Source organism: Thermobia domestica, chromosome 3 (assembly GCF_964235325.1).
Source record: "Thermobia domestica chromosome 3, izTheDome1.hap1.1, whole genome shotgun sequence".
Taxonomy (NCBI): Eukaryota; Metazoa; Arthropoda; class Insecta; order Zygentoma; family Lepismatidae; genus Thermobia; species Thermobia domestica.
In genome coordinates, this window is record NC_137456.1 from 253002341 (window position 1) to 253022585 (window position 20245).

The window sequence follows — 20245 nt, forward strand, 5'->3', positions numbered from 1 at the left end:
AGGGCCGGATTAGCGAGAGTCTAGTGTACAGTATATCAATAGGCAGATCTCATTGAGCTGAATATAATTATAAGGGTGAATATATATCATGTATGGTTTACAAAAAAAAAAATACCTTTTTCGTCATCCTAAAAATTGATACTACACAATAATCACTAAGCTTCGGATTTTTAGGTTCCAAAAAGTTTAAATTAGGATTTTATAAATTTTCAAAAATATTGGATTTTATGATTTACATTACATAAAATGACATTTTAGTACATTCAATTATATTAATAGCGCTTTCATAGTTACTGTACACTTCAAAACTTTTAACACTCATTTAGTACACTTTAAGCTAACCATTCTTGTACGTATAAAAATATTAATTATAAAACTCTCTTCACTGGTAATTGCTGCTGATTGTTGTAATTTGGTACAGCATAAGCATAGCTTGTTGAGAACTACAATGAACCTCTAAATTTGCCTACATTTGGAATTTTATACAGCAGAAATATCACTTTACTTTCCAAGAATTATACTAAGATGAAACAATATATATCATATACACTGACCAGCCAAAACATTATGCCACATCACTACTGTTTCAACGAAATCGTTGGACTGACGTAAGAGTAACGGGCACAGCAGAACCGATCGCCTGGTAGTGACAAGGATCACACTCGACCAGTCACTGTGATGCTTGTAATGGTAGAATTTGAGAGGAGCCTAATTGTGACAGCCAGGCGGCTGACACGAGTACCTAAAAAACAACGCAGCTTGTCAGATGTTCGCAAGCTGCCGTGGTTAATGTCTTCCTAATGTGAGAAAAGGATAGTGAAACCAGCGCCAAACGATTAGGCTTGGAGAGGCCACATTTCATTAAGGATGTCAGACGTCGAGGAGTGTCGATTTTGGTACAACAGATTAGGATGCAAAGTGTAGCACAATTAACAGCAGACTTTAAGACTGGACGAAGCATGAATGTGTCTGAGGACACAGTTCACCATACACTGGTAGATATGAACTTTCGTAGCCGACGTCCTACACGTGTACTATTGTTAACCACATGGTATCATCGATTACTACTAGAATGAGCACGTAGGCATCGTCGTTTGACCGCAAAGCAACGGTACAACGTGGCATAGTCCGATGAATCACGATACTGTCTTCATCTGTCCGATGGTTGGGTCAGAATCCATTGTCATCCAGGGAAATAGCTAATCGAGATTTGCAGTAGGATGACGACAGGCCAGTGGTGACTCCACTATGACTTGGGTAAACTTCACGTGGTCATTTATGAGTCCAATAGTACGTGTGGAGGGCACCATGACGGCTTCTAGCTATCAACGGATCATTGCTGATCGTGTACACTTATTCATGTCAACCATATTTCCAGCTGGAAATAGTATCTTCCAGCAGGACAACGCTCCTTGTTACAAGGCCAACGTTGTGCTACAATGGTTTGGGGAGCAGAGTAAGTGGTAGATTTCAGTTGCTGCAATAGCCCCCAAATTTACCAGATCTTAAGCCAACTGAAAACCTTCGTGATGAAATTGAACGTGAAATGCGAGCTCATCGATCCCCTCCGCTGAAATTACAGGAATTAACTGACTTGTGTTTGCAAATGTGGTGCGCCATGACTAGGGTTGCCATATGTCCGTATTTTGTACGGACTATTTGTATTTTTGTGTTCGTGTCCGTATCGTACAAAGCATCAAATAGGAAAATGTCAGTATTTGACAGCTTTGGAGCTGCCTGAAAATTTTCGAGTCGGGAATCGTTAAAATTTGGGGCGAAAAGAATTGTGTTTACACATATAACTTATATTTTAGTTACTGTTAATAAAGTAACTTATCTTTTTTAAAAAGTGTCTCATTTTTCCATTTCAGGGTTCTTTTGGTTAGATTTAATATGCGTAATTTAATGGTATGATTTATTATATTTGTGTTCATGAAAAAAAATATAAAACATGTTAGTTTCCAATAGTGTTTTAAGTATTACAGTAAACAATTATGTGATAACCTAAATAGTTGATTTTTAAATAAGAAATTTCAAAATATTTGTTCTGAGTTTTTGCATCGTATCTTTGATGGGAAGTCATTTTAAGGCTTGTCCGTATTTTGGATAAAAAAAAAATTATGGCAACCATAGCCATGACTCCAGTCACCTAACTTTATCAAAGCTTCAAAGCTTCCGTGCCAAACTGCAAATGTTGCTATGCTGCAGAGTCAAAGGTAGGCATACCATGTATTAGGCAGGTAGTTATGTTCTGACTGCTCAGTGTATTCCAACCAATAGATCACATCGAGCTGCATAAAATGACATCCTTGAGGATAAATTATCATGCGTAGTTTTCGAGAAAATCGATAAAAATAAATTTTCATTTAGTTAAGAAGTATGCCGATCATTGCCAAAAATAACTGATACTTTTTAATCTGCTGGAGTAGATGGTTTATTTACTGTATATGTGGAAAAAGCGCACTACTAAGTAATATATTTAGTACTATTGCTGATTGTATTCTATCAGTGGCACACATATTCCTAATAGTGACACTAACACAACGCAATATTATTTTCAAGGGAAAATCACGGGGTGTTACTCAGACTTCATATTGATACTATGCTCAATTTATTCCTTTTTACATATGAAACAATTACGCAAACGGAGAAATCCTCGAACGCAAGCGTGTTTGAATTACGAGCGTAGTAAGTTCAAAATTGAACAGATTTTACAAAAAGTCTGAAGCAATTATTTTTATTTAGATAGACGCCTTTTTTGTTATCTAGGGTATTTTCTTGGGTACCCAGTATAGTGGTAAGGTTAAAACGTACGTATTTTGCGCGTTAAGGGCATTTATTAGGAAGGAAATGAAGGGTAATAGCGTCTTACAACTTGCAAATTGCATCCTGTTTGGCACACCAGGTCGACAAGCAAATTAAATGTATTTGGTACCCCTATTCGACTGTATTGTCATTCAAATATCACGTACAATGATTGAACAATTACAATACGACTAGTAAATACATAACATTTACAATGTTTGGATAGCTATTATAATTAAGATCTTTTGCATTTACTATCAACTTGTTAGACAAATTTTGCTCGAGTTCTAAGTCTATGGTATGCATTCGTATGCATGTTAAATAAGTCTAAAACATTATTTCATTTCTAATACCTCGAAATTGACTGAGGACAACACTCGAGTTGTCATTTTAGCCATGATACAGATTTCTAACGGTCTATGGTTCGTCCGTAATGTTTATTAGTTCTTTAGCTTTAAGACAATGCAGTTAGTTTATACACGTGCAAAAAATGTCTTTAGTTCTTTCGATAAGACTATTCTGTAAATGAATTATTCGTCTTTTTTGATCATGAAAACCAAGAAGGAACTCTGATTTAATGTTTTGTTTATTTTCCAATTCAGAGCCACTGTTGTGGAGAAACGAGGCACATGGTACATGGACGAGGGACCTCTAACTCTTACAGTTTGTGAAGATAAAACTGAAAGTGCTTATGAGAACATACCAATGATCGGCACATGTTGTGCATGCGAAGACGCAAAATACGAGGTTAGTATATAAGCATTCTCTTTAATTTAAAAGCAGTGGCGGCCGGTGGATTGTGGTTTCGGGTGTTGCAGTACGAACGATAAGAGACAGAAGATATAAAGTTGACTCATTGACTAATCAGCATAACTTTAGATGCAAATGCTATGTGACAGTTAAATTAAATAAAATTCTGTTTTTAAAAAATAAAAAATGCAGAACATTTTATAGGATTAATCACCTTAATTAATTAGTAAGTTCATTATCCTCTCTTTGATTGGAGTAAATCTGTATAATACATACTGGTTGAACATTGGTATTCTTATTATCAGGCTTTCGAATGAACACGCCCAGCTTTGTTGTTTGCGTGGGTTTTCTCGAGGTTCTCCCGTTTCCTCCCACTTTCTTTATTCCACCATTTCATTCATTACTCATCATCACCGTCTCCTTTAGCCTAACTGGCATAACCGTGGGACGTAAAACCCATATTTCATTTCATTCTTATTGTCAGTCCTTTTCGATGGAAAGCATAACCAATGGTGATAACCTTTCTTGGGACATTCAGTTCCTTGAAAGTGTCAATTCTTTCTCATGTGGAAAAAAACTTTTCGTCGTTTGCTGACGCCATAGGTACGGTTAATATTAATTTCAGAAGCTTTGTAGATTCACTAAATATTTTTTCTAGATTATTGCGAACGATTCATTCTAGCAAACTCAGCCCCTGACAGTGATCCGAATTCGTCTTCAGCATTGACTGAAGAGAGTTCGTAGCAGAGATTAGTGTTATAAAAAATGTACATTGAACACACTTTATTCACAGTTTATCCAGGAAAATTTAAAATAAATTAAGGAAATGCATCTAGTGCAAACAACACTACTGCCATAAGATATCCTATAAATTTAAACTGGATTTTTTTTTTCGAACACTCTCCTGAATTGCTCTTTGCTTATTTTCTCTAAGCCTTAATTGCAAACTTTTCCTCGGTTGAAAACTGGTCAATGTTTTTTGTAAGTTATTTACAGAAGTCATGGTATACAATTCATTCAGAATTTGTAGGCTATTTACAGAATTAAAGCACACACAATAAAATTAAACCTAAGCTGATACAAAAGAGGTACTGGTATATGAATTCCGAATATCAGATATTCATACATCAACACACACATGTGCGTAAAAGAATAAACTACATTCCAAATCATCCGTCTTGCTTGTTACACAATGCACGATGAACACGATATACTTCCACATGAGGCGAAACAACGCTTACCAATATGATATGTTCTGGAAAGGAAACCTCGAAGCCCACGAGATGAAGGATCAGCATGTAACAGAAGCCAAAAATCAAAGTCAAAACAAACAGCACTGCCAGTTCTACACCCAGAAATGTTAACTGGGAGGTGTCCAATGTATTTGAGGGAGGTCCAATACGTCTACATAATATGGAACCTGTCTTATACTGCACCCGAAAAGACGATAAGTAATTCTTACTTACTGTCACCTATATTTTTAGAAAAAAATGATAGAACGATTATTTCTATAAGAAAAGAAAGAGTACATAATGAGGCGTAAAATAAAGTATCTAGCGTACATCAATCGTTTCTCTGTTAAACAAGTACATTTCGTTAAGAAAGTCTACAAATGTTAGTCAAGTTTCGAAATTTTTGGGAGGTCCGGATCCGGTGGACCCCCCTCGTGGCTACGCCCCTGAGCATTGCTAACTAGTCCCAAATTCAATGTGGCGTTCCCTTCATACAGTTTTATGTGGAAATTATCAAGACTATAAAATATACTTATTTTATAAAAGAAATATGTTTATACTAAAATACTATTAACAGAGGGGGGGGGGGGATTCTACATACTGACTTAATATTTGATTCACAAATTACTGTAGAAGAAGCCTTCATTATCAATATAAGCTAAGAATTAACTTGTGAATTCGGGTCTACTTTCATTTGTTTTCTCCTCTACTAGATATTTTCTTTCTTATTTTGTAATTCTCCAATCACTCTCTTTAATTGTCATTATATTGATTTGCTTCAGTATGGTCCCGTAATTTAAAAATATGAATGCATAAAAACAAATTCCATTTGTTAATTGCTAGTGAAAGAAAATTCAGAACTCTTATTTAGCGCGAAAAACCTTCTCGTTCACTGAAAACCGTGCTGTGTTGCAGAAGCACTGCAACGACCAGTCCCTTTAACTTCTGAGATAGGGGGAAGGAGACTTAACATTTGCTCCAATTGCCGCGCTGAAGGAATCTGGTCGTTGTATGCTCGCTGCAACACAATATAAATTAGAGACTCTGTGACGGATTATTTTTCGCTTTTTAAAACGGATTAACGGAACGGACAGTTACAGAAGTAAAAAATATGTTATTTAAAGTGTATATATGAGAGTACTAAAAAATATTTTTTCTGTTCTTTACTACTATTGATAATAATATTTTTTTCTTGAAATACTTCGGTCGTTGCGCAACGCTGCAACAGTAACATTAGCCGCCACTGTTTAAAAGATAATTTTGTAGACTTCAGTTAACTAGATATATTAAATGTTTAGGCTAAATGAAAACTTGAGCCGTACTATATGAAACACTTCCATTATTTAATTTATATTTAAATTTTTTGGTATTGTATAAATTCGGCCCTGTTAATATCCTCCTTGATTGTCACTGCTAACTCCAGTTCAGACAAAAAAATCTGGAAACAATGTTGTCTTTCTGTAATAAAAAAACATACAACAGAATTGAAGGAATTAGAGGATGTGGATATCATATTATACTTTTTTTTTTTTTTTGAAAGATGAGTTCTGGTGGTGGATGAAAGTATCAGACTCTGTCTGTTATTCTTGCTGCACAACAATTCATTTAGGTGATTCCTTGTACAGATAAAGAGATAAATTTATAATATGTACAATCCACTATGAACAATCATAAAACTTTTTTGTCAATTTTCTCAAAATGCACAATTTGTCTTTAAATCCCTTCAACTATTAATGTTTCGAAGTAAAGATAATCTTTTAAAACTCAAAAATTTTAACATGTTCAAATTATATATATATATATTCTACATTTTATTCTTTTCCTTCAGATGGCTCTTGAAGGTTTGTGGTCTCGTTACAATCATCCAAAGGATTTTCCTAATGTGTGGACCACAGGATTTAGTGACGTCATTGGTGCATCTCATAAAGCAGATTATTCATTCTGGGATCAAGGCTCTCGTGCCTCGGAAGGTCTTCGACAAGTGGCGGAAAACTGCGACACATCAATTCTTGAGTTGGAATTTAAGAACCAGGTAAATCAATCGATTTTGTTGTATATTTTGCCTCTTAAACTGTGTTAATTCAAGAGACAAGTTGATGTAAAATGCTTGCTTGAGAAAATGTGTTACGCATAGTTTGCATCAGTAGCATCTGTTGTAAATAAAATTTAACGAATGATTTATTGTCATCTGAATTTTCCTGATTGAAAGGCTGGAAGCAAATTTATCGTCTCAATGTTTTCGTTTGTGTGATGCAGTAATCTAAAAGTATATATATGAACTACTTAAGAATATCTAGTATATTTTATTATTATACGTATATCTAGCGACGTATGGAAACCAACAATTTTCTTAGTCTGATTTCGTGAATAAATTGTAATGTTCGAATATACAAGTATATAATGCCTTCAATAGGAGACATCACTCACTCGTGAGTTAATTATGTTACCAAAGCACGCTCTGTACTTTTAATTTCCCAAACTTACATCATATAATAGTTTCTGAAAGAAAATTCTGTAACACAATGGATAATCAACTTTCGACTAAATACACTTACACTTTCCCAAGTTTTCTACTAAATATGTGCACCTATTTTTTTTTCCTAGTTTTTGGTGGCGTCATTTTTATTCTTCCGTGTATCTTAACATTTCAAAAATTTCCTGATTTCTCGAAGTAGGAAGTGTTTACGATTTAAACCAACGCATTGCTACTTAACATACGTTTTGTTTCTTATATATAGAAGAAATGTTTTGTCTGCACATACTTTTAAGTTGCAATAAGATTCCTTAGTTGATCTAAAGCAGGGATGCAAATAGCCACTCTCCCACTCGCTCGGGGCGAGTGGTATGTCGATGTGGACAAGTTTTTAATATCACTATTATTTATTTCAAAAGAAAGTAAATGATTTGTATTGTGGGATGTGGGCTAGTAGCTTTTTTCTGGGGCTAGTAAAGTTTTGTTGCTTAATTGCATCCCCAATCTAAAGATATGTGAATGATCTACCAGCAAAAGTTTGGGAGATGAATTTTATTTCATTTAAAATATGAATAATTTACAAAGTATTGAGATAATTGTTAATTAAATATCTTTTTCCTTTCACCAATTAATTTATGTCATATAGCACAACGTATGCCTTAACTAACTCTATTTTAACATCTTCATAGTTACCAAAAAAATCAAATTTGGCCATCAAGAAAGCTGCACATTTAAATTTGAAAACTTTCGTTGAGATTCTCAGCCAGAGGTCAGTTACAGTGTTTCTACTTAAAGTCTATTATAAACGCCTAAATATCAGTTCTAACCTAGTTTTAGAAATACTAAATATAAAAAGAAATCAATAAAATATCTAAAATACAAATATTTTAAACAAAACCTTTAAATTTTCTCCCAAACCTTTTTTCTCTTTTATTATCAAAATTACAATAATTATTTTCCTTTCATTCATCACTATAGTAGCCTCTGCCTACTCTACGTACAGACTGCCCATATTTCGCAGACCAATATATTATTTTAAATAATAAGATTTCTATTTTGAGATTTATATAATTTTGTACCGGTACATTCGTTTCTTTTATTAATATCAATGTAAGAAGATTTTCCGTATTTATAATTCAAAAATGATGTCAGTTCAATATAAAAGAATCTTTTTAATTTTTAGGAAACCATTAAAAATATAGAAATGAAAGCCTTATTACTGTGATCACTTGTTTTCTTTCTTTCAGAGTGATGACATTAGGACAATTATTAAAGCTAAAGGTATTCAATATCCCAACCTTCCTGGAAGTACTTACTCTACTTTCACCGTTGATCCAGAGCACTATGTCATTTCATTTGTTTCTGCCATGCGTAAGTATGATAGCTCGCTAAGATATTATACAAAAAAAAAAAACTCAAAATCTTGTGAAACACAATTGACTTTATACAACTTGATTTAAACTACACTGACCAGCTAAAACATTATGACCACCCTCTTAATTTTTCAACAAAGTCACTGCGTTGACGTAAAGGGCACAACAGATCCACTCGTCAGGCAGTGACAAGTATCTCACTAGATCAGTTACTGTGGTGCTTGGGTGTAGAATGGGATAGGCTATGTGATCGAGATGTTGACTTCTACACTGTAAAAAATAAAAATGTTTAAACACTTTTATAATCGATTTTGTTGAAAAATGGATCAAATGGTGTTCTCAAAATATTCTACCCATATCCAAAAAGCGTTAATTCTCAAAACAGTGTTCCAGTAGAACGTATTTAAAACATTTTGAAAACTAAGTTATGGCATATTTTGCAAACACATCTGGGACATAGTTGGAAAATAGTATGATAGCTATATTCTGGCCTGTGTAGTATTTTTAGAATTCAGAGATCAAACTTCAGGAGATGATTCCTTGTATCAAATTAATTTTTAAAAAAAGTTCTAATAAATATAGCTGGAGAAACGCTCAATTTAAAACACTCTGGCTGAAAACTATAGCGTTTCAAGGAATCTTTTAGGTACTAACTGAACATTTGTTTCGTCAGTATACTTCTCGTAGCATTGATCCTAAAGGATATGTTTAAAATACTTTTTCTTGTCGAGCACTTTAAAAACAAAGTGATGTTACATTTTTACAGACATAGTTGAATATATCTATTAGACATAGTTGGAGAATACGAGGGACATAAATAAAAGACCGATGTTTTTTTGAAAACAGGAAAATCATAGAATAAATTTATTCTGATTAATATACAAGTACATACCTTGGCTATTTTTCGGTGTAGTCACTATAAACCTGGCACTATGAGCGTTGCACAAGCTTCCGTATACCCTATGTGTAAAGAATCTGCCGCCTGAGGGTGCAGCCAGTCCAGAACTGATGTCTTGAGCACTTCACTGTCGTTAAAATGTTTCGATGCAAACTACTTTTTCAGGTGAAGAAAAATAAAATTGTTGGGGGCAAGGTCGAGACTGTAAGGAGGTGATTGAATGGTTCCCATCGGAATCTTTGAATTGTTTAAACGATAGGAGCAGATGTATGTGGATGGGCGTTGTCATGGATTAGAAGAATTCTAGAACGTAGCATTGCTCTCCGCTAATTTTGGATGGCATTTCGCAGATTATTCAGTGTTTGGTAATGCACAACTTCTGTAACTGTTTGTCCTAGTTCCAATACTCCCCTTTGGGTTCGGAAACACAATTATCATCATTCTGCGAGCTGATGCAGTTTCTTCGAATTTCTTTTCTTTAGGAGAATCAGAGTGCCGTCATTCCATTGACTGCTGCTTCGACTCCACATTGGCGTAGAATATCCAGATTTCATCCTCCGACACTACGTGAGAATCGAAATTCTCCCCTCAGTGAGTCCAAAAATCACGTTCAGCTTTCATTCATTACTCTTTCTAAGCATCTGATAACAATTTTGGCACTTATCTTCTCCGTTGGTGATAATCCAATTTGCCAGTCAGAATTCAATGCACTGTTTTCGCAGACACTTCGGGAAACTCTTTGGCGAGTTCACTTATTGTGAAACGGCGATTTGATCACACTTTCTCGTTAATGCATTCCACCAGATCGTCCGTCTGAACATCCCTTCCGCTACGCGCATCATCATTAACATTTAAACGCCCACCCCTAAACTCTCTGTACCATTACCTGACCTTCACTGATTACTGTCTGTCCTACATGGCATGCGATTCCCAGTAGATGGTAGCTTGCATTCTGTCCTTTGGCGTTCAGAAATCGTATAACAGATCTCAGTTCACTTTTGGTTGGATTTTGTATTACAACAGCCATTTAACTTTACTGGTACTCGAACGTACGCATCTCCAGTCGGACAATTGTATCTCTGATGTAAGCACTGAATACTAGGGCATGCTTCTGCTCATGATCAACTTCAATCAGAGTTGCCAACCCCGCGTAAAAATTATAGCCTTTTTTTTTACATGCACCTCGTACAAATCTGGTACTTATGGTAACTCTATTTTTGGCCTAACGATAGGATCAAATAAAGAGTTTACAGATGGTAATGTACTTTGCAGAGGTCCAAACTCGCAAACTCGACTTTCCGGTTCATTCGACCTCAAGCTCAGTCACTTAGCGTGCGAGGACGTCTAAACATGAAAGAAATATGCATAGTGAAAACATTCTTAATGACCACCTCTCAATTGCGGACACCTTCATAACACGGACAATTTTTTTCTTCATCTCGGCAAAAATATAAATATTATTACTGCAGCCTCTGTTTAACGGACACTTCTCTTTAGTGGATAAATAATGTCAATTGGTATTCTTTATTAAGATATTTTACTTTAGTTATCTCTGACTCCACTACATTACAGGAACCACGGTACCCAAGCGGCAAACAGTACCTTAGGTCACGTAGGGTCCGTTGTTCGATACAAAGATTCACCGTTTTTTTTTTTATTTCCTTAAATTTGTTTCTTTCATGTGTTATTGCATTATGTAAATTTTAATTTTTGAAAACCAAATTGGTCCTCCTACCTTTACCCCTAATTTTTTGTGATATTCTTGGCCAGATATTCAAAAACATGTTTAAATGCTTACTTTTAATTTCGTGACATTAAGTGACATTAAATGATAACACTAGATATTTCTGTTCTTAACACTGTAACTACACAAAAGTGAGACTTATAATGAGAAATACCTAAAAATGGTTTTACGTCGAGTAGCAATGAAGAATGTCCTGTACCGGAGTGTTTGATTGTTGAGAAAAACAGTAGATGGGCTTCGTTAAAATTGTGCCTACTGATAAGGTGTCGCCATAAGAACAAGTTTGGAAAGCTTACATTATAGTCACCAGTTGTTGCTTCGCTTGGAACATTGAAATTATATTAAAAGAGAATTTGTTTAATCACTAGTCTCGGGTAATACTGAACCTTGGTTAAGTGAACTATATCGTATTACAATTATAACGAGTGCAATAATGTAATTAAAAATTAAACTTTTGGTATATCTTTATGTCAGCGTTGTCGACTGGCGTTATTACTCTAACTCTGTTTCACTAAACACTTATATAATACTTGATCAATGTGAGTTGCGTTATGAAAATTAAATATAAGTACATAGAGAAACTTAAATCTTATGATTAAAACTCTAATGAGCGGAGCTGAAAGTTTTAAAAAATGAAATCCCGCTGGTCTAGTAACTAAGGCACGCGCCTTTGTCTCACGGGGTCACGGGTATGATTCCTGGTTTAATTTGAACGTGTTCCGACGTTTGGGATTTTACCTTTAATTTGGATCCACGTCTTATATAGCCTCGTGGTGAAGTGCCACAAAAATGTTCGGGGCTAAAGGATACGGTGATGACAAAATATAATGGTGGAATAAACATAGAAGAAAACGGGAGAACCTCATGGAAACACACACACATTCCACCACAAAGCCACTGGACGGATGCTGGAATTGAACCAGAGACCCACACACCACAGATAAGCGATCTACCACTGAGTTGCCACGACAATCATTAATAGATATGAAAGTAGATTGTGAATAGTAAATGTAGTATAACTAGTTCATTGAAGGACAATAGCATTATTGTTAGTAACAATAACAAATAAACGATAATAATAAATAACCAATGACATAGCAGTGAATAAGGAAAAGATTAATTTCTATATCCACAGAAGAATAGGTTAATCCATTTACCTGATTCTACAGTATGTTAGATGACCCCACAATAATGTTTAAATAGAACATGTTTAGGTTTACTGGGATAATTCCTTCTTGCAGCAACATTGAAAAACTGTTACCACAAAAAAAAAAAAAAAATGATTACGAAATGATATATTTCTTTCTTGATTTAACTTTGACTTGGTTTCTTTGTATGTTACTACCTGCAATATCTTTGATTTTTATAATGTAGAGCAGATTATACGTCATATCCAATAATTCTATTGTTTTTTCGTTTTATATAGATCCTTCACCAGATTGGGTAGTAGGCGTATCTCGTCTGTCTTTGTGTCAGTCAGATTGTACCTGGTCAGAAAATAAAACTATGGATCTCTATCCTTGGGATGTTGGTACGAAAAACGGTGTTTCATACGATGTAAGTAAGTACATAGAAACGTATTAGGACTGTAGAGTAACATGTAAACCGCATTCCTTGTAATATAGTTTGTCTAGGATGTATTCATAGTGAGTTGGTTTATAATACAATCTTGAGTCCTAGGTGAAAAAACAAACTCTCTTTTAAATAGTTTTAGAAAATAAGATTCGAAGATATTGATTTATTTCAAATCTATTGGTCTCTGAAATTAACTCCGCAAGTATGCACTGTGGTCCGTATAGCCCAGATCACATCTGAAAGAATTAACGTTCATGCCAGTAATAAAAAGTGGATATACATTTCTAGTTGCTCTTTTTATTGAAAAAAATGATAATGTGACTGAAAAGTGACAAAAGACGTCGAAAGATATATCATGATCTGTATACCAAAGAAAAACGGAGCGACAGAATGTGAAGAAAATCGAAGACTTACCTTCTGTCACACGCGTCAAAGACTCTGTGAAGAATATCGCACAAATATTGGAGAGGAAAATAGAAGAAAGTCTGTCGAGCGATCAGTTTGGATTCAGAAGGGAAAGAGGAACAAGAGAAGCAACTTCTTAGGATAAATAACCAGGTGCTTTTTGCTTTCATAGATATTGAGAAACCATTTGACAATGCGAATTGGAGTACCATGTGCAGGGCACTGAAGAAACTGAGGCTAGACTAGAGGGACAGAAGAATAATATATCAACTGCACACGAACCAAACGTCTTTCGTAGGAAGATAGCTAACATAGAGAAGAAGCAAGAATAAGCGAAAGATAAAGGCAAGATGTGACCTGTCCCCACTACTATTCAATACTTATGCAGAAGAAACTATGAAAAAAATTCTTGGCTAATAACATTCCCAAGAATGATAGGTTCAAAAAGATCTTATTTCTCAGCTGTTTACTGAAGTAAGAAGTGAAAAATCGTAAACTCATATTTATTACTTTTCCAAAGTTTTAGAAAGTGAGGATGGAATTTCATAGTGTTTAATAATAATAATCTGTTGGGTAGAAAGAGAAGACGCCTAAACAGAAACACAAATTCACTTTTATAGGTATAATAGATTTACGAATTTATAAAATACGCTTTGTAAACTGAACCAAAAGGATTTTTGTATCATATTCTTACTTTGTTTATTATTTTTTTTTAAAAAAATAGTTACTTTTAACCTTTTAATTATATTAGATTTGATATAATAAGAGCAAGGGGATATAAATATCAATTAATCAATTCTAGATATGTGTGTGTGTACAATTACAAATAAGTAGCTATTAAACTTAATGACTGATTCCAAACAGCATCTCTGTATTTAACACGCACTTCTAATTCGTTTGTAAGTCATATTCACAACTGATATGTTTATTGAGGGTAATTGTCCAAATGTTTTTCTCCATGCTGTTAAGGATCTTCTCCATGCTTGCTATTTAGACCAATGATTTATATGGAGAATTATTTTTCTATTTTTTTTTAATTAACTGTAATTCTATGTAGCTTTAGTAGAGCTGTCAGATTTTCCAGAGGTAAAAAGAGGACAGATGCATGGTTTCACACATTAAAAAGAATAAATTGGAAACTTGGACAGTTTCACTAATAATAATTGGAACACAAAAACACAATAAAGATACATTACAATTATGGTGGGAGCTTATATAGATCGGGTCCCATGTGAAGGTATAAGTCCTCGTCTCATAAAGTCATGGTGCTGAAGGAGATGCTAAACTCAAATCCAACCAACGAAGTACCTAGGTATATTACAGAAATCTTTGTTGCCTTGTAATTGTTAAGCAAAAATTTGTATCTTTTAACAGTCCCACATCCCTTTTTTATATTGCAATGTTTTTCTTGGTAGAGCCTTAAATAGCGAACTCGGTAATTAAACTCATGACCTTTTATTATAAAAATAAAGTCTTAAAAAAAGTTTTTACAGATTTCTGTAAATCTCTAAATGTTCTCGGTGTATAAAGGGCACCATACACGTACACACATGCATGACCAACTTGCATGAAAGATTTGTTTCATCATGCATGTTGGAAGAATTTTTTGTCCACACACGTACCAACTTGCTGTCCAACTTAGGTCGGGTTGGTATTACGGAGAAAAGTCACGTGATTTCTTCCTCTGTCGTAATTGGCGGACCTAAATACAAAACAACCAATTTGCATGAATGAGCACATACACGATAAACTTGCATGAAGAACGGCAAAACCATCATGCAAGTTTACAGAAGATTTTGAAAACTCTCAACATACATGACCGAGGCCACACACGATCAACTTGCCTGTGGTTTTATCATTTTTCATGCAAGTTGGACGGTTTCTTCATGCATGTGTCTGTGTGTATGGTTCCCTTAACAAGTTTCCTCGACACACAAAGTGGCCTCGGGATATAGGTAAATCCACAGCGGCCTTAAACAGGTATAGATAATACTCCTTAGCTCATAGCAGCCCAGGAAATGGTTTCAAAGAAGTCTCCGTAGCTCATGGCGGCCCCAGGGGAAGATGTTAGTAGGTGAGTGATTAGTGATTAACTGATAGTTTTCTCGTCTCGTCGTCTCTTTGTATAGATATCTTCTTGAGGGGAGAACCCATGAGCGGAGGTCGGCTTTCTTCGTAATTTTTCTGAATCTTCTACGTGTCTTCCTGATGGTTTCCTTCCATCGCCTGCTATTGTTTATGTATGAACGTAAAAATATGTCGTAGTAAAAACACGTAGTTGTATGTGAGGGTATGAAACCTTACAATACGTTCAAAAAATTCTTGCAAAACTTATCGAAATGGACATCCACTTGGATTTCTGTTTTTATTAGTTTACAGTAGCTTTTGTAGCTGACATCAGTGTATCACGAACGATCGAAAGTGTGGTGTAATCGGCTAATATTTTAAAACCAAATTATTCTCAAACATGAAGTTGAGATGCCTATTGAGGGTAGGAGATAAAAACGCAACCTATTTCTTTCTCTCTGAATATTAAGTGACATTGTGGGTTTGCGTTGTTAACAGTATATGAAAAATAAATTCCTCTATTTACTCAAATAACAGTGTCACGATTGCTGACACTATATTTTTTTATTAATTTCGCAATTTACGTCTACTTGGATTTTATTATATTTTGGTTAGCGTTCTTACTTATAATTGGAAGGGACTGTATCATATGTTAATTCGAATTCCATCGATAGTATACAAGGATTTACAAACCTACAAACCATATACTTAATTTAAAAGGAGCAAAATGTCAAATATAAAAAATGTATTTATATTCACCATATGATCATACAATTAACGCCATGTTTGAATTTAACTGTGAATTGTAAGGAAACAGATTGGCATTTACACTATTTAGGTAATGATTCCTGCTCACACATAGATGTAAAACACATCAAGAAAGTATATTTACAGAAAAATTTTCACATAGTTCATTTAAAACTAAATATATATTCATATAATGTTATTTAAAATGATTTTCCTGATTACAAATCTGAACAAATCTCGCTTTACAACACTCTGACACATGAAAGTGGTATCAACGTAAACGAAAACTCAAAACTATTCATTAGCTGGTAAAGCTGTTCCGTAATTATCATTTTCGCCGCTAGGGCGATAGAAAGCAAAATGACTTCCAGTCAAAACAGGAAAGCATTTTGTGCAGTGGTGGTTAATCTTAGTGTTGCAGCGTTGCGCAACGACCAAAGTATTTTTTTAATGTTATTAGCAGTAGTAGTAAAGAACAAAAAGAAAATACTTTCTAATACTCCCATATACACTTTAAATAACATGTGTTTTACTTCTATAACTGTCCGTTTCGTTAGTCCATCTTAAAAAGCGAAAAACAATCCGTCACAGAGTCTCTAATTTATATTGCGTTGCAGCCAGCATACAACGACCAGATTTCTATGCGCGGCAATCAGAGCGAATGTTCAGTCTCCTTTCCCCCATCTCAGAAGTTAAAGACTCTGGTCGTTGCAGTGCTCGTGCAATGCAACACGGTTACCAGTGAACGAGAAGGTTTTTCTCGCTAAATAAGATTTCTGAATTTTATTTCACTACCAATTAACAAATAGAATTTATTTTTATGCATTCATATTTTTAAATTATTTGACTATACTGAAGCAAACCAATATAGTAACAGTTAAAAAAAAGTGATTGCAGAATTACAAAATAAGGAAGAAAATATATATAGTACAGCAGAAAACACATAAATCTAACGCACATTTACAAGTTAATTCTTAGCTTATATAGATAATGAAGGCTACTTGTACAGTAATTTGTGAACCAAATATTAATAAGTTAAAATATAGGATTCCCCTCTCCCCTCTGTGGATAGTACTTTAGTACATACATATTACTTTTATACAATAATATATTTTATACTCTTGATAACTTTCCACATAAAACTGTATGATGGGAAACGCAACATTGAATTTGGGACTAGTTAGCAATGCTCAGGAGCGCAGCCACGAGGTGTGTCTACCGTTGCCGGACCTCCCAAAAATTTCGAAATTCGACTAATATTTGTAGACTTTCTTAACGAACTATAGTTTTTAACAGATGAATGACTGATGTAGGCTAAATATTTTATTTTACACCTCATCATATACTTTTTTCTTATAAAAATAATAGTTATATCATTTTTGCTAAAAAAAATAAATATAGGTGATAGTAATTAAGAATTACTTATCGTCTTTCGGATGTAGAATGAGACACGTTCGATATTGCATAGACGTATTGGACCCCTCAAATACTTTGGACCCCCCACAGCAAACATGATTGGGTGTAGAACTGGCAATGCTGTTTGTTTTAATGTTCTTTGGTTTTGGCTTCTGTTACATGCTGATTCTACATCTGGCAGGTTTCAAAATTTGCTTTCCAGAACGTATGACATTGATAAGCCTTGTTTCGCCTCATGTGGAAGTATATTGTGTTCATCGTGCATTGCTTACAATCAAGACGGATGATTTGGAATGTAATTTTTCTTTTACGCACGTGTATGTGTTGGTGTATATGTGACATTCGCAATGCATATACCTTTTTTGTATCAACTTTTTTTAATCAGCTGTTTTGCTTTTTAGTTATTAGATTTAATTGCATTGTGTGTGCTCTAATTCTGTAAATAACCTACAAGTTCTGGATGAACTATACTATGACTTCTGTAAATAACTTACAAAAAAGGAAAGAAAGCAATTTCCTTAGCTCTACACTGAGGAAAAACCTGCAATTAAGGCATAGATAAAACAAGCAAAGGGCAATTCAGGAGCGTGTTCGAAAAAAAAATCGGTTTAAATTCACAGATCGTATGGCAGCAATGTTGTTTGTACTTTCCACAATTTATTTTAAATTTTGCTAGATAAACTGTGAATAAAGTGTGTTCAATTCACATTTTTTATAACACTAATCTCTACCACGAACTGTGTTCAGTCTCACTGCAAAGGAATTTGGATTACTGTCAGAGACTGGATTTACTACAATGAATTGTCACCAATAATCTAGAAAAAATATTTGGTGAATCTATAAAGCTTCTGAAATTATGAGATACTGATATTTTTATTATAATATTAACTGTTACCAACAACACCAATGACGCCAACAAGAGGAGAAAGTAGTTTTCCCACACCGAAAAGAATTGACGCTTTCAAAGAATTGAATGTCTCAAGAAAAGTTTTCACCATTGGTTATGCTTTCGAAAAAGACTTGATAATAAGGATATCAGTTCAACCAGCATGTATTAGGTAGATTTGCTCCAATCAAAGAGAGAATAGACTTACTAATTAAATAAGGTGACTAATCGGATAAACTGTTCTGCATTATTTTTTATATTTTTTAAACCTGAATTTTATTTAATTTCACATGTCACATAGCATTTGTATCTAAAGTTATGCTGATTAGTCAATGAGTCCAGTTTATATCTTCTGTCTCCAATCGTTCGTACTGCAACACCCGAAACACAATCCACCAGCCGCCACTGATTTTGTGTTGGATTCTTACGTCTGCCAATCTTTTATCACTATGCAACGTAATTTTGGAAATAATTTTGGTGAAGATACATCGAGGGAGCATAATATCTGTAAATGATATTCTGAATTTAAAGCAAATGGATGTATCTGCAAGCGAAAGTCAACAGCTCATCCACCAGTAGACGAGGCAACTGTGGAGTGTGTTACAATGTATATGGCAATAAATTGCCTACAGACTGGATGTATATCAATGACAAAGGGAACTCACATTGAGTACATGGGATGTACTGTTGTGAACCAAATGTAAAACAGAATTTTTGAGTTTCCATTTATACCACTTTCACATCTCTGGTCTGAATGTAATATTTGTTCAGGTTTGTAATTACACTGTATATTTATTATTATGTTAGAAACTATTCTTGAAATCGTAGTACTATAGAACAAATAAGTTTTATATATATCTTAATTAGCTGTTGTTGTTGGTGCTGATAGAAATATGTGGTACGGATATGATATTTTGTAACCCCGCAGACCTCTCTAGCGATAAGCATTTGGCTTTTAAATGCGAAGAAGAAATGACAACAAACATATTTGATCTGGATATTGGATTCAAACCTGAAATTTTGAAATTTATAGAAGTTTTTTGCACAAATGTATGTATTTGTGTAAAGCTATCCTTTTTTATATGGATTCCGTTTAGAATATATCTCATCACCTACCTTTTAGGTTTCACTAAATTAACATTACTTTCCAAATATTTCCATTACGATTCACTTAAATTAATAAATATTTTCTAGGCTTCCAAGAATAAAGGAGATGAGACGATTCCACGAGGAAACATCCGACTAATAACAACTTCATTCCCAGATGATCCTAGGTCTCCTTTCTATGATTCGTCAGGAATTAAAATGAAACCTATTGCTCGTCTGCGTCTAACATTAAAACAATTGTACAAAGAGAACTGTAAAGTCAGTCAGGATAGTAAGTACAACAAATATCTATTTTCTCTAAAATTAATGTGAAAATTATCTTTTATTAGAGATGAAAAGAACTGAATAAAGTCAGCAGTGCTATTCTAATTTTTTAACCGGTTCTATATATATATATATATACACACACACACACACATATATATATATATATATATATATATATATATACGTGTGTGGGTGTGGGTGGGTGTATGGGTGTTAGCGGATTCTTCTTTTAATATTTTGACTTTTGCGTAGCAAAATGAAAAACAAGTTTAAATTTTCATCGCAATTTGTAAGTTTTGTATTCTACTCTCGGCAGCCAAGAAAACCATTATTATTATTATTCCATATAGTAAAATAGTAAACATTTTCCATGAATCAGAGAAAAGTATGATAATGAAAATTAAAAAAAATATATTAACTTTGATATTCTACAGATTGTTAAGCTGATAGCTATTTTCGAATGTGTCCATGTAAAGTTTCTTTTCTGAATCCGTAATGAT

The 20245-nt window shown here is 34.2% G+C and overlaps 1 protein-coding gene across 2 annotated transcripts in view; it reads left to right on the plus strand.

Moving 5' to 3' along the window:
• LOC145681020 (spondin-1-like) overlaps positions 1-20245 on the plus strand; it is a 91569-nt gene that overhangs the window by 44993 nt on the left and 26331 nt on the right. For both annotated transcript variants that reach the window (XM_081752309.1, XM_081752310.1), the window contains 5 exons: positions 3408-3552; positions 6616-6819; positions 8508-8631; positions 12702-12832; positions 19566-19749. In XM_081752309.1, the coding sequence (XP_081608435.1) occupies positions 3408-3552; positions 6616-6819; positions 8508-8631; positions 12702-12832; positions 19566-19749 (788 nt within the window). The remainder of the gene's footprint in view (positions 1-3407; positions 3553-6615; positions 6820-8507; positions 8632-12701; positions 12833-19565; positions 19750-20245) is intronic.